Below are 16,029 nucleotides of genomic sequence, written 5' to 3'. Positions count from 1 at the left end.
CTTCAATAAAGATGTTTAAAAAAAATCATAAAATTGTAAACTTAAAATTAAGTGAATTTGGGGGTATGTAAATCATAACTCAATAAAGCCATTAAAAAAAAATTTCAGTCATTCAAATTTTGTAAAATACTCTACTTTTTTCCATTGGAAAGAAGGAAAGTAATGATGTAGAAGAAATTTCATTTGGAAAATCAGCTACTTGTAAAAGAAAGGTTTATGTAATAAGTAGAGTGATAGGTATGTTTGGCTAGTCATTTTATGGGAAAATGAAGTCAGACTCTCACTTCATTATTTACCAAAATAATTTTCAAATTAATTTTACAGAGCAAAAAGAGCTAGAAAAAATGGGTGAATATTTAGCTGATCATGGGAAGGAGAGAAACCTCTAAGCACAGGAGCAATGGAAAAGACCTCAAAAAATCAATAGATTTATTTATAAAAAAAAAACATTTTTGGAAGTTAGAAAACACATTAAAATTTTTTAAACAATTGGAAAAACTTGAAAAATACATGTAATTTACAGTCATAAATGGTAATGTCTTTAGTACATAAAGAGCATTTACAATTCCACAAGAAAAAATAAACATCAATAGGTAAGATGGGCAAAGGATGTGAACAGATAATTCACAGAAGAAAAAAATTTTAATTGCACAGAAAAATGTTTAACCTCATTAGTAATCAAAAAGATAAAAGTTAAAAAACAAAATGCCATTAAATTGCAGAGGTTTCTTATACGCAATAATGCCCACTATTGGTGAGAATATGGTGCTTTGAAAGCTCTCACATATTGCTAATGGGAGAACAAATCAGTATAATCAAAAGCGCAATTGGACAATAGATACCCAAATCCTTCCAATGTTTATTCTTTGACCTAGTAATTCTTTCTGGGAACCTATTCTAAGGAAATTACTGTGTCTTAGCTCGGGCTGCCATGACAAAATACCATAGACTGGGTGGCTTAAACAGCAGAAATTTATTTACTCACAGTTCTGCAGGCTGATAAGTCCAAAATCAAGGTGCCAACAGGGTTGGTGTCTGGTGAAGGCTCTCTTCTTGGGTTTCAAATGGCTGCCTTCTTGCTGTGTCTTCACAAGTCCTTTCCTTAGTGCATGCATGTAGAAAGAGAGAGAGGTCTCTCTCTTTCTCTTCTTGTAAGGTCATCAATCCTATCGGATTTGAACTCCACCTTTATGACTTCATTTAACCTTAATTACCTCTGTTAGCCCTATCTCCTACAAAAAAATCACATTGGGAAGGTTAGGAATCCAACATGTGAATTTGCAGGGGGCATAATTCAGTCCACATCAAGCTGTAAACAAAAGTTTATATGCAGATATTAATCCTATCATATTTATAGTGAATAATGAGAAATGTCCAACAATAAATAAATGATTAAATAAATTATAATAATTATAATGTTTCCATTAAAATGAATTATGGATTAAAATTTTTTTCTTCTTTATACTTTTTATTTTTAATTTTCTAAACTGAATATTACTTTCTTACTGAGATATAATTCACATATCATAAAATTCATATAGTATTACTTTTATATTTTAAAAAATAAGAAAATTTTCTAAATTGCCCTATTTTAGGGAAACTAGTATAAGACAAAAAGACAAGTAGCATCTAGAATCAGTGTCTTGCAAAGAAAATTAAGTTACATTTATTACTACATTAAAGTGATAAAGCCTTGACTTTTTCTAAACCATTTTAATACTATAGTTTATTCTTCTGCATATTTTTCTTTGAGTAACTTTTCTCATTTGCACTCACAAGATTTTATTGGGTTGGCCAAAAAGTTCATTTGGGTTATGGAAAAACTTGAAAGAACTTTTTGACCAATCCAATAATTTATGGAGATGGCTGACTGTTGGCATGGGGAAGCTAATGTCAGTGACAGAAGATTTTTTTTTATTATTTACAGTTTCCAAGAGAAGGGAGCATGTCATGCCATGCAAAGCCACAGAGGGAGCACCAGGTTTGGGTCTGGAGGCAGAAGCAGGAGTAAGTGGAAAGCCTGGGCCAGAGCCTTTATTGAAGTTTCCTCAGGAAAGGCAAGGCAGGGCAGAGTAAACAGTTTAGGATTGGCTAGTTTGAATAATCTCAGCAGGCCTTGGGGTACAGGGGCAGTCCCTAGTTATCTGGTATCTGGCCCTGGGTTGATTTAGTGCAGGGGAAATATTGGTTTGGTGAGTGAGATTTAAATAAGGAGGTGGTTCAGAGTATGTGCTCTGGACCACAGAGGACATATAAACAACTTTGGCCATTAGTTTGGCCCTGTGACTAATGGATGCCAAATAGACAAATACAGAATATAAGAAAACAGAACATAATTGAGACAGGATTGACAAATACTTATCTGTATGATAATTATTTCAAGGATTCCAGAAATCCTTCATACAGAACCTTGAAATTGTATATAGTGCATAGTCACACCTTCCATAGAGCCAGGGTATAAGAGAGGAGGAGAAAGTTACCTTGACTCTGGGACTCAGAGAAAAACAAGGGGAATTAGAGGAGAGACATGAAAAAATATAAAAGCAGGCTATAGAAGACTTAGGACCCTGGTACTATTAAATTGCTTCTTTTGCTTATTCCACTACAGTAGAATCATACTTTCTCAGGTGTAATTTTATGTAGACTTCTAAGCCAAACTGCCTGAATACAAATTTCCCTAGCTCCACTAATTGTGAGACCGTGTACAAGTTACTTACCTTTTCTGTACCTCAGTGTCTTCATCTATAAAAGTAGGAATAAGGATTGCTGAGATTACCTGAGTTAATATATGGATAGCTTTGGACAGCACCTGGCCCATAGGAAATGCTTTGTAAGTTTGAAACCTCATTATTATTTGTAGAACCAGATTTCACTGAATATAAGAAGCTGGTTTTTCTTGGCCCTACCTGAAGGTGTCAGTGGAAGTTTTTCACACACATCATGAGTACCACTGACTGAAAGAAGTTGCAACATGCCTTTGATTATAAGATGTAACCTAATTTCAGAGGGGTTAAAATATTTTGAAGTGTACATCTTACAATCGATAAAATAAGTTTTTATGCTTTCATTTAATTTAAGTAAATGTATGTGTGACATCCACCAAAAGACAACTGAAACTGGCAAAATAATTTGATTTAAATAATGAATAATGTAACTTACTTCTATAAATTCCATTTTGTTCAGTCTTGGTTCCAGTGAGTCAGCAATATCCAATTGTTGGCAGCATGCTTTTAATTATGGAACAAAGGTTATTTGATAGTTTGGTTGTGATGCATTCATATTTTATATTCATATTATAGTACTCCAAAAGAACATAAAATTCTTAATGTCCATCAATATTTATAATAGAGTAAATGATATATAGTTGGGTAACATTACAATTACTACAAAATTATTATTTTTCCTGGCTTCTATTTAACTAAGCAACTCCAACACTAAAAAGAACATGCCTACATTTTTAATGACCATGTCAAGATAAAGCAGAAATAAATAGGCACATCAATAGTATAAAAGACTGCAAAAATATCTGTGTTGGTTTATGCTAGTATTTATGCTAGAAGGTCCTAAAACACAACACTTCCACAAACTTTCCTTTTAAATACTTAATTTTGTCTTTAATATTTTAAAAATTAAATAAATAATATATGAATATATTCTTTTGGTAAAAGACTCAAATAATACAAAAATATAAACAGCAAAACTTGAAATAAAGACTTTTTTAAACCTCCATTTGATTATGACAATTACATGATCCTTATTGACCTTACCAGGACACATAAATTGTATGAAAGCTCATGATAAAAGAATTAATACACTGGTTTCCTCTCCTACTTCTAAGAGTAACTCTCCCTGCCTATTATGGGCTGGTACATAAAAACATTTTTTTTTGGAATTTTTGAATTTTATTTTATTTATTTTTTTATACAGCAGGTTCTTATTAGTTATCCATTTTATACATATTAGTGTATACATGTCAATCCCAATCTCCCAGTTCATCACACCACCACCCCAACCCCCACCACTTCCCCCCTTGGAGTCCATACGTTTGTTCTCTACATCTGTGTTGCAATTTCTGCCCTGCAAACCGGTTCATCTGTACCATTTTTCTAGGTTCCACATATATGTGTTAATATACAATATGTGTTTTTCTCCTTCTGACTTACTTCACTCTGTATGACAGTCTCTAGATTCATCCACGTCTCTACAAATGACCCAATTTCGTTCCTTTTTATGGCTGAGTAATATTCCATTGTATATATGTACCACATCTTCTTTATCCATTTATCCGTCCGTGAGCATTTAGGTTGCTTCCATGTCCTGGCTATTGTAAATAGAGCTGCAATGAACAGTGGGGTCCATGTGTCTTTTTGAATTATGATTTCTCTGGGTATATGCCCAGTAGTGGGATTGCTGGGTCATATGGTAATTCTATTTTTAGTTTTTTAAGGAACCTGCATACTGTTTTTTAAGGATACTCCATAGTGGCTGTATCAATTTACATTCCCACCAAAAGTGCAAGAGGGTTCCCTTTTCTCCACACCCTCTCCAGCATTTGTTTGTAGATTTTCTGATGATGCCCATTCTAACTGGTGAGAGGTGATACCTCATTGCAGTTTTGATTTGCATTTCTCTAATGATTAGTGATGTTGAGCATTCTTTCATGTGTTTGTTGGCAGTCTGTATATCTTCTTTAGAGAAATGTCTATTTAGGTCTTCTGCCCATTTATGCATTGGGTTGGTTTTTTTAATATTGAGCTGCATGAGCTGTTTATATATTTTGGAGATTAATCCTTTGTCCGTTGATTCGTTGGCAAATATTTTCTCCCATTCTGAGGGTTGTCTTTTCGTCTGGTTTGTAGTTTCCTTTGCTTTGCAAAAGCTTTTAAGTTTAATTAGGTCCCATTTGTTTATTTTATTTATTTTTTAAAATTTTATTTATTTATTTATTTATTTTTGGCTGCATTGGGTCTTCGTTGCTGTGCGCGGGCTTTCTCTAGTTGCGGCGAGCGGGGGCTACTCTTCGTTGCGGTGCGCAGATTTCTCATTGCAGTGGCTTCTCTCATTGTGGAGCACGGGCTCTAGGTGCGCGGGCTTCAGTAGTTGCGGCACGAGGGCTCAGTAGTTGTGGCTCATGGGCTCTAGAGCACAGGCTCAGTAGTTGTGGCACACGAGCTTAGTTGCTCCACGGCATGTGGGATCTTCCCAGACCAGGGATCAAACCCGTGTCCCCTGCATTGGCAGGCAGATTCTCAACCACTGCGCCACTGGGGAAGCCCCCATTATTTTTGTTTACTCTTGTTTTTATTTCCATTACTCTAGGAGGTGGATCAAAAAAGATCTTGCTGTGATTTATGTCAAAGAGTGTTCTTCCTATGTTTTCCTCTAAGAGTTTTATAGTGTCTGGTCTTACATTTAGGTCTCGAATCCATTTTGAGTTTAATTTTGTGTATGGTGTTAGGGAGTGTTCTAATTTCATTCTTTTACATGTAGCTGTCCAGTTTTCCCAGCAACACTTATTGAAGAGACTGTCTTTTCTCCATTGTATATCCTTGCCTCCTTAAAAAGATTCTTTAGTCAAACTCCTAATTTTTGTTAATGATTTATTATGAGATACCAGTTATTGTCATAAGAGGACTGTATAAACTTTAGTATAAGTTTACACATGAGATGCTCTTATCCCCATCCCAGACTTTCCCCCAAGCTCCAGAAGATTACGCAAGCCAGACTGTTTTCTACCAGTAACCGTTGTTATTAAATGTATGCGTCTCTCCCTTAGCTGCACTTTGAGCAACTTAAGGTCAGGATACATGTCTTAGTCCTCTTTGCATCCTCTACCCCATCACAGTATCCGGAACTGAGTGCTCAATAAATACTGAATGAATAAATGGTACAGAAAATAAATACTATATGGTATAGGAGGTGAGAGGAGAAGCAATCACTGTCAACTAAAGTGGTCTGGAATTTCTCTAATTTTATCACAGTCTCAAATAGAGCTCTCTTAACTCATTCTTTCTGTACCCACAACAAAAACTAAATGAATAATAGAAGTTATTGCAAAGATTTTCTGAAAGAGGAGTTAAGGCTGTGCTGTGAAGAATTATAGTTTTTAGATAAGCTGTGAACAGGTAGAAGGAGAAAAGGTTATCAGCAAGGCCTAAATCACGTTTGGGGACCAGTGATAGGGAACACAGGAAGCATATTTTATTTTTAAAAGTGAGGGACTTCCCTGGCTGTCCAGTGGTTAAGACTTCACCTTCCAATGTAAGGGGTGCGGGTTCAATCCCTGATTGGGGAGCTAAGATCCCACATGCCTCGTGGCCAAAAAACCAAAACATAAAGCAGAAGCAATATTGTAACAAATTCAATAAAGACTTTAAAAATGGTCCACATCAAAAAAAAAATCTTAAAAAAAAAAGGTGAGAACAGATTTCAGACAATCTATCCTTATTGTAATAAAGTGGTCAAAAAATCAATTAAAAAAATCAATTGGATATAAATTATGTAAATCTCAGAACCCAAACTCTAGTTCTTTATTCAACAAGTCAGATTTTTTTGCTTAATCTCCTGTAAAGAAACTTTTCTGAAAACAAAATCAACAAAACCTGTGGTTCTCCATAGGTATGGTACTGTCTCTTTCTCCCCTCAGTGAACATGGTGGAAATTCATAGATGAGTTTTTGTTGCTCTGATGATGGGGAGCGGGGGTAGGGGCAGAACTCCTGCAATTCCTCCACAATAAAGACTTTCCCCCTCCTGCCAGACATTCAAGTAGGTGAAGAATTTGCTTAGAATAATTTTGAGTCTGGAATCTAATAATTCTGTTTTACATATAAACACAGACATATTTTTGCTGTTGAATTTTTCAAGAACGTAACTGCTATGAAAATTTGAAAGAGAATTGTACTTTGCTTCATTTTGGAACTTTGCCAAGAGTTGTTCACCATTTTACAAAATTATATAATTGAAGGTAATATCATAAATTGTATCTGAACTCCAACATAACATACCTGTGTTAGTCTGCATTTGTAGCTTTCCTGTTCATGGGGATTCTACATGTATATAAAAATCCATTCATTTTGCTCTTATTTCAAAATGCCAAATACAAAGAGTATGACTGATTGGATATAATTTTACTTTTCTTATGTCTAAACATTCATTATAAATAGGTACAAATGTCTGACTATTCCATATGTCTTTTAGCGAAGTTGTAACTAAGCATTTATATATTGAAATACAGCACATTTAATTTTCTTATGTCTTTACTTGTATTTCTCCTTCATATCACAGTTATGACATTATATCTTTCTTTTAAAATTCTGTGTATGTAAGCAATATTTTCTAGGAATTTGATAGGATAATGAAGGGTTATTACAAAATAGTTGTAATAAAATGGGGCACTCAACTAAAAGAATTAAAAATCACTGATTGCATCTCTGCTTTTCTACATTCTCCAACTGAAAAGAGCAAAAGAGCTTGACTACATGACTCTTCATCTTTATTCAGCATCCCCCCACCCTCAAAAAAAAGGAGAGAGAGAAATATAAACACTGCAGTAACAGGCAGGCTTACCAAGCTGGAAATCTGGATTTTGAAAAAATTCATGAAGAACATTCTGAATCTGCAAATCAAAGAAAAGAAACCATATACTACTTTTCAATTAGTATATATTAAGTATTTTAGACTAAAAGCCATCTGTAGTCTTTTAATTTAAGTCCTAGGTAATTCTTCTAACCCAGGGACAGAAATAGCAATAATTAACATTTAGTTTATAGCAGATTTCAAAGTATATAAAATGCTTTTGCATATATTTCCTCACTGATTTTCAACCTTTTTGTGTGAGAACTAGGATGCTGAGCAGATCCCATTTGCCCCCTCCAGGGAAATTTCTAACAACACTCAGACATTGGGCATGATGGAGCTAAGGCAACTTTGGCAACCAGCTTGGCAATCCAAAGAGTCCTCTATAATTCCTCATTCTTCAATGACTGAAAACAAAATTTCAGAGCTCTTCTTGGTCCATTTTTAATTTTTATTTATTATTTTATTATTTTTATTTTTAAAATTTATTTATTTATTTTTGGCTGCATTGCGTCTTCGTTGTGGTGCGCAGGCTTCTCATTGCGGTGGCTTCTCTTGTTGTGGAGCACGGGCTCTAGGTGCAAGAGCTTCAGTAGTTGTGGCATGTGGGCTCAGCAGTTGTGGCTCACGGGGTCTAGAGTGCAGGCTCAGTAGCTGTGGCACACGGGCTTAGTTGCTCCACAGCATGTGGGATCTTCCTGGACCAGGGCTCGAACCAACGTCCCCTGCATTGGCAGGCGGTTTCTTAACCACTGTGCCACCAGGGAAGTTCCTTTGTCCATTTTTTAAAAATAAGACTTTATTTTTCAGGGCAGTTTTAGGTTCACAGCAAAATTGACCAGAAAGTACAGAGAGTTTCCATAGACTCCCTGCCCCCCACCACCACATACATACCTTTCCTCCACTACCAACATCCCCCATCACAATGGTACATTTGTTACCATCAATGAACCTACATTAGAAACTCATAACCCAAAGTCCATAGTTTACATTAGTGTTATACATTCTATGGGTTTTGAAAATTATATGATATGTATCCGTCATTATGGTATTGTACAGAATTGCTTCACCACCCTAAAACTCCTCTGTGCTCTGCCTATTCATCCTTATTTCCCCTCCTCACTTCTGGAAACCAATGATCTTTTTACCGTCTCCATAATTTTACCTTTTCTGGACAGTCATAGAGTTAGAATCATACAGTATATAGCCTTTTCAGATTGGCTTCTTTCACTTAGTTATATTCATTTAAGGTTCTTCCATGTCTTTTCATGGCTTGATAGCTCATTTCTTTTTAGCACAGAATAATATTCCACTATCTGGATGTACCACATTTATTTATTATTCACCCACTGAAGGACATCTTGGTTGCTTCCAAGTTTTGTTAATTGTTAATTATACTGTAAACATCCATGTGTAGGCTTTCGTGTGGACATAAATTTTCAACTCCTTTGGGTAAATACAAAGGACCATCTACCATGGCTTGATTGTATGGTAAGAGTATGTTTAGTTTTATAAGAGACTGCCAAACTGTATTCCAAAGTGACCATACCTTTTTGTATTTTACCAACAATGAATGAGAGTTTCTGTTGCTGCACATCTTTGCTAGCATTTAGTGTTGTCAATGTTCTGGACTTTGGCCATTCTGATAGGTGTGTAGTGGTATCTCATTGCTGTTCTAATTTGCATTTCCCTGATGACATATGTGGAACACCTTTTCATATGCTTATTTGTCACCTGTATATCTTTGGTGAAGTGTCTGTTCAGGTCTTTTACCCATTCTAAAATCTGTTATTTGTTTTCCTATTGTTGATTTTAAGAGTTATTTGTATATTATTGTCCTTTATCAGATATGTCTTTTGCAAATATTTTCTTCCAGTCTGTGGCTTGTCTTCCTTGGTCTATTTTTAGCAACTGGAAATATGCTTGGTATTGTATCTAACCAATAATTATTCTCACATCTATATACACCTAAGAGAACATATATAACTCTTAGAGTACAGTTATTTTTCAGAGCTAAAGACATGGTCTTTTAGGGAATTCCTTGGCGGTCTGGTGGTTAGGACTCTGCGCTCTCACTGCCGAGGGCCTGGGTTTGATCCTTGGTCAGGGAACTAAAGTCCCACAAGCCACGTGGCACGGCCTCCCCCCCAAAAAAGGATATGGTCTTTTAGTCCACAGAAGTAATTAGTCACACACATACAAAAAACAAACAAAAGCTATGTCTGTCTGTAATGAAGTGTTTGTGAAATTCAGCCAGAGTCAGTATTTTGGAAATCTACCTAGAATTTTCTTTTTAATGTTCAAGAGAAAATTGGAGAAATTGACTTTCATGGGCTAGACTTACATCAGCAGGACCAAAAATTTAGAGGGAGGCTTCTATCACTCTGCTCAGTATCTAGCAATCACCCTCTTATCACCCATTCCACCTACCCTTCACAGATACCCTCTTCCTTACCACTATCATAGGAATCATTCCTTTGGGGTCTAGAATCCACTCATTGAACTGTTCCTGCAGAGCCTGTTTCCATGTGTTGGCCACCTTGGCTTTGACTTTGTTCATGCATTCTCTTTGCTCTCGTTTCTGTTTAATATTCTCCTTCATCTTGGATACTCTGAAGGATGTAGAAACAGAAGAAATGTTGAGTTGAGACCACTGGATTTGACTCAGATTGCTCAAATGGCAGAATACAGGAGTTCAGAGCCTCATTTGAACTTTGGATCTGTCTTTTTCCATGAAATTTTCCTTCATTCAAGCCTGTAGGGATCCCTCCTTCCCCCAGCACATACTGAATTTGGCATTAATGATAAGCTGCCTTCTACTATTATTTGACTTTTTATAGAGGTAGGCCTTATTTTACTCAACTAAATACTGTACTTAAGAAGCACTAAGAATAGCTCTAGAAGCTGCCACATATAAAAGCAAGGTTGAACGCACTAAAGCCTCAAAGTGGTGGGCCTCTTTTTTCCCTGGACACATAAATCATCTTGGAAGGACTCTGATTCCAAGTCTAGGGTGAAAGCCTGGAAACTGCATTTATAACAAGCATCTCAGGTAATTCTGATGCCTTGGACCAAACTTCTGATTTCTGCCTAGGAAAATTTATTGCCAATTTCCTTTATCCAGCCGGAGTCAAATACTTTTGACAGCCCCTGAGCATAATAGTTAACTTGTACTCAGACAGAGTTGCATCACCCAGGTTGAAAATGGGGGAAGAATGTGATTTTAGTCATTCCTACTAGGACTTCAAAACCCCCAAACTGGGGCTTCCTTGGTGGCGCAGTGGTTGAGAATCTGCCTGCTAATGCAGGGGACACGGGTTCGAGCCCTGGTCTGGGAAGATCCCACATGCCGCGGAGCAACTAGGCCCATGAGCCACAACTACTCAGCCTGCGCGTCTGGAGCCTGTGCTCCGCAACAAGAGAGGCTGCGATAGTGAGTGGCCCCCGCTTGCCGCAACTGGAGAAAGCCCTAGCACAGAAACGAAGACCCAACATAGCAATCAATCAGCTAATCAATAAATAAATCTTAAAAAAAAAAACAAAAAACCCCAAACTGGTTTTCACTGAAACACCAAAATGGTTCAGAATAATAAAAATAGCTGCTGGTTTCAAATACAATTTTCAAGTAATGCTTGAGTCAGGTCTTCATCTTTCAAAGAAGAGAGACTAGGGCAATCTGACAGATTTGGAAATGCAAAAGAATTCTCAGTAAGAACTGGTAAACTGGAGAACTACAATAATCCAAAAGAAACAACTAAAATCTAAATCATTACTTTATGCCCATATAAGGCCTTCAAAATTCTCTAAGAAAAGAAGCCTTCAAAAATAAACTTTGAAGTCTGAAAACAAAAATAGGCAAGTTGTTAAATAGTGCAGAAGGGCTTGTTTCTGAACTGCTGTAAGATTAATTAGCATTTTAAAGGATGTGCTAAGTTCCTCTAATGCGACTACTAACTAGCCAACCCTCCACCACTTATCTCAGAAACCCCAGTCTATTCTTGGCTGGGTCTTCTTCTGCTCTTCCCCTACTTTCTCCCCCTGCTGCTTTATCTTTCTCCCTCTCTCCCTCTCTCTCTATCCTCCTCTCCCCTTTCCCCTGTCTCTATACAGCACTCTCCTCAACTTCTGTCTTTTCTGCATGATTCTCTGTTCTGTGTCTGCGTCCTTCTTCTAGCTTTTTCTCATTATTCACTCATTCACACTCACTCACTAAGTCAGTTACTTATTCACTCATTACACAAACATTTATCAAGCACCTACTATGGATTCTGCCATTATAAAGCTTAGGGTCCACTGCAGAACAGATAAGTAAGTGATATTGTGTAATAAGTATTCGGTGTCTCCAGATTCTCATGTGTATTAATCAACACAGATTAACAAAATTGAGTTTCTGTCCTATTTCCATCTGCCTGAAAAGCCTTCCTCCCTCTCTTTGTTTGACTAGATCCTCCACGTCCTTTAGGTCTCAGTTCAGACATCATTTCCTCCCTCTTATTAATGCCCACATTGAGAAACAAAACTTAGTTTTGTGCTTCAGGGCTACTGCACATGAGACTCCAAATATAACCCAGACGGATTTTTAATTTACTAGGTAACTCATTGAGGGACTGAATAAAATTTCTCTTTTGTGGTCTGCATTATCTCAAGAGGATATCTAAATTAATCAACAGAATTCCATAGCATCCAAAACTCATAACTTTGGGTAGTGTAGGGTAGCCATAATCTGTAAGCAGATTCTAAGTATAAATCCACATTTAAGGAGACCGGAAAGAAAAAAAACCTGCAGTGTGGTAAAATGCAAAAATTATCACAGATTCTTCCCATTCCTGTATGCATGTCCGTTTGTATGCAGTGTAACTTTGCAGCTTTTCCCATTATGAGCTGGAGTCTATTTCTGCATCTCTTGTGTCTGTCTGTGGCCATGTGACTTGCTTTGGCCGATGGGTCATTAGCAAACATGATGGAAGCAGAAAGTTGAAAAGTGCTATAAATTATATCACAATAAAACTGGAAGAAAAAGTGCTTAAACATTGGGGTTTGCTCTTTTTTATTGAACTTAAGAGCACCTCTACCACCACCTTGGAAATAAGCTTTGGCTAGCCTGCTGGATGATGATCCAGTTACCTCCATTGCTTTTACCAACAGTCAGTCAACTAACAGACAAATGACTAAGACTATCATTGCCATTTTACCGCAATGTATGAGTGAGTCCGACTGATACCATGTTGATCAGAGATGAGCCATGAGCTCAGTCCAAAATCATGAGCAAATAAATGATTGTTTATTTAAGCCACTGAGTTTTGAGGTATTTTGTTATGCAGCAAAAGCTAACTAACAAAACAGTTTTGCCATCTTAACAAGTGTTTTGAGCTCTTTTAAAGAAAAGTGCAGTGTAAATCTAACTGATTAAAGAATAGAAGTAAAAATGCTTCTTTACCCTAATTGTGACAATCCAAATCCTATCCATCCATCCAAGCTGTGTTAGGAAAATCTTCCACTCAGAGTATTTGCCTAGATTATATCAAAACTGAATGTTGGGGCTTCCCTGGTGGCGCAGTGGTTGAGAATCCGCCTGCCAATGCAGGGGACGTGGGTTCGAGCCCTGGTCTGGGAAGATCCCACATGCCGCGGAGCAACTCGGCCCGTGAGCCACAACTGCTGAGCCTGCGCGTCTGGAGCCTGTGCTCCGCAACAAGAGAGGCCGCGACAGTGAGAGGCCCGCGCACCGCGATGCAGAGTGGCCCCCGCACCGCGATGAAGAGTGGTCCCCGCTTGCCACAACTAGAGAAAGCCCTCGCACAGAAACGAAGACCCAACAAAGCCATACATACATACATACATACATAAAAAGAATATAAGCAGAGAAGAATAGCATTAAAATAAATAAATAAATAAATAAATAAATAAATAAAATTAAAAAAAAAAAACTGAATGTTGTATTTCATAAAAACTGGTTCTAACCAGCTTAAGGGGGTAATGGACCATGAACTTTGAGTGACCCCAGTACACCAGACCATTACTAGACCTAAGGGAAGACTTTTTCTCGACTGCTAAACAATAGAACTTGTTTTAATCAATCATGTACAAACCTATGGACTCACTCTGTCCTATATACAGTGTGATCGTCTTCAGTTGTTATAAGTATAACCACTATAAAGCTCCCTTCCTAACACTTAAAAACTCCAGAATTTTCGCCCTCAGCAAACTAGTCAGTGAATTCTTCACTGGTGTAGATTCCTTTGCCTGGCAAGTTAATAAACTCAGCTTTTGTTTGTTTGTTTGTTTTTAAGCTCTGATGGTCTTAGTTTCACAAAGCTAAATTGGACTTCTTGCCATTCTTGGAGCATGTCCATATTATTCCTGTGATGAGTATTCCTATAAAAATACGTATATGATATGTGTCTACTTAATTATTGTACTTAACCCATTTTCTTCTGTTTATTCAATATACAGCTTATTATGAAATGAAGTTCCTGACATAAGGTTCAATGACTTAAGAAAAATCTAAGTTACTGGTTAATCCATGATACTTGAACAGCTAAATAATTAGGCTTATTTGGAATTTTATAAAATGATGAAGAACATTTATTATAGCCTCCTACTCAAGTACAGATGATTAATCATAGAGATTTCAAAATTAAATACTCAATTACTCCAAATTAAGACATATCTCAAAATAATCTTATGTATCTAAAAAAAAAAAACAAGAAAACTTTCATCATTCTAAGCCAGATTAGAATATGTCAGTTAATTTATTTAACAAATATTTATTGAGCATTACTTACACGACACAGTGTTAAATGCTGGGGATTCAATGGTGAATATGACAGATGTAGTTCCTGCTCACATTACAGCAGGAGAAGCAACCATTACAATTGTGATAAGTTCAATGAAGAAGAAACACAGGATGCAATGAGAGAGCCTATAAGGGAAGATCCCAACCCAAATTCATGACGAAGTGGTATTTGAGCTGAACTCTGAAGGACTGGTAGGATAAGATAAAGAGGAAGGGGAACAGACCAATCACAAGCACTGAAATTGAAACTGTGATTAACAATCTTCCAACAAACAAAAGCCCAGGACCAGATGGCTTCACAGGCGAATTCTATCAAACATTTAGAGAAGAGCTAACACCTATCCTTCTCAAACTCTTCCAAAATATTGCAGAGAGAGGAACACTCCCCAACTCATTCTACGAGGCCACCATCACCCTGATACCAAAACCAGACAAAGATGTCACAAAGAAAGAAAACTACAGGCCAATATCACTGATGAACATAGATGCAAAAATCCTCAACAAAATACTAGCAAACAGAATCCAACAGCACATTAAAAGGATTATACATCATGATCAAGTGGGGTTTATTCCAGGAATGCAAGGATTCTTCAATATACGCAAATCAATCAACGTGATACATCATATTAACAAATTGAAGGAGAAAAACCATATGATCATCTCAATAGATGCAGAGAAAGTTTTCGACAAAATTCAACACCCATTTATGATAAAAGCCCTGCAGAAAGTAGGCATAGAGGGAACTTTCCTCAACATAATAAAGGCCATATATGACAAACCCACAGCCAACATTGTCCTCAATGGTGAAAAACTGAAACCATTTCCACTAAGATCAGGAACAAGACAAGGTTGCCCACTCTCACCACTATTATTCAACATAGTTTTGGAAGTGTTAGCCACAGCAATCAGAGAAGAAAAAGAAATAAAAGGAATCCAAATCGGAAAAGAAGAAGTAAAGCTGTCACTGTTTGCAGATGACATGATACTATACATAGAGAATCCTAAAACTGCCACCAGAAAACTACTAGAGCTAATCAATGAATTTGGTAAAGTAGCAGGATACAAAATTAATGCACAGAAATCTCTTGCATTCCTATATACTAATGATGAAAAATCTGAAAGTGAAATTAAGAAAACACTCCCGTTTACCATTGCAACAAAAAGAATAAAATATCTAGGAATAAACCTACCTAAGGAGACAAAAGACCTGTATGCAGAAAATTATAGGACACTGATGAAAGAAATTAAAGATGATACAAATAGATGTAGAGATATACCATGTTCCTGGATTGGAAGAATCAACATTGTGAAAATGACTCTACTACCCAAAGCAATCTACAGATTCAATGCAATCCCTATCAAACTACCACAGGCATTTTTCACAGAACTAGAACAAAAAATTTCACAATTTGTATGGAGACACAAAAGACCCCGAATAGCCAAAGCAATCTTGAGAACGAAAAATGGAGCTGGAGGAATCAGGCTCCCTGACTTCAGACTATATTACAAAGCTACAGTAATCAAGACAGTTTGGTACTGGCACAAAAACAGAAATATAGATCAATGGAACAGGATAGAAAGCCCAGAGATAAACACATACACATATGGTCACCTTATCTTTGATAAAGGAGGCAAGCATATACAGTGGAGAAAAGA

The 16,029-nt window shown here is 36.7% G+C and overlaps 1 protein-coding gene across 1 annotated transcript in view; it reads right to left on the bottom strand.

Moving 5' to 3' along the window:
- The window catches only part of EFCAB5 (EF-hand calcium binding domain 5), a 115,470-nt gene that overhangs the window by 58,166 nt on the left and 41,275 nt on the right, over positions 1-16,029 (bottom strand). Inside the window, exons 6-8 of the mRNA XM_059908637.1 lie at positions 10,033-10,189; positions 7,569-7,617; positions 3,160-3,227 (exon numbers count right to left, since the gene is read on the bottom strand). Of these exons, the coding sequence (XP_059764620.1) occupies positions 3,160-3,227; positions 7,569-7,617; positions 10,033-10,189 (274 nt within the window). The remainder of the gene's footprint in view (positions 1-3,159; positions 3,228-7,568; positions 7,618-10,032; positions 10,190-16,029) is intronic.

Source organism: Balaenoptera ricei, chromosome 20, assembly GCF_028023285.1.
Source record: "Balaenoptera ricei isolate mBalRic1 chromosome 20, mBalRic1.hap2, whole genome shotgun sequence".
NCBI classification, from domain to species: Eukaryota; Metazoa; Chordata; class Mammalia; order Artiodactyla; family Balaenopteridae; genus Balaenoptera; species Balaenoptera ricei.
This window is presented reverse-complemented; position numbering and strand designations above follow the sequence as displayed.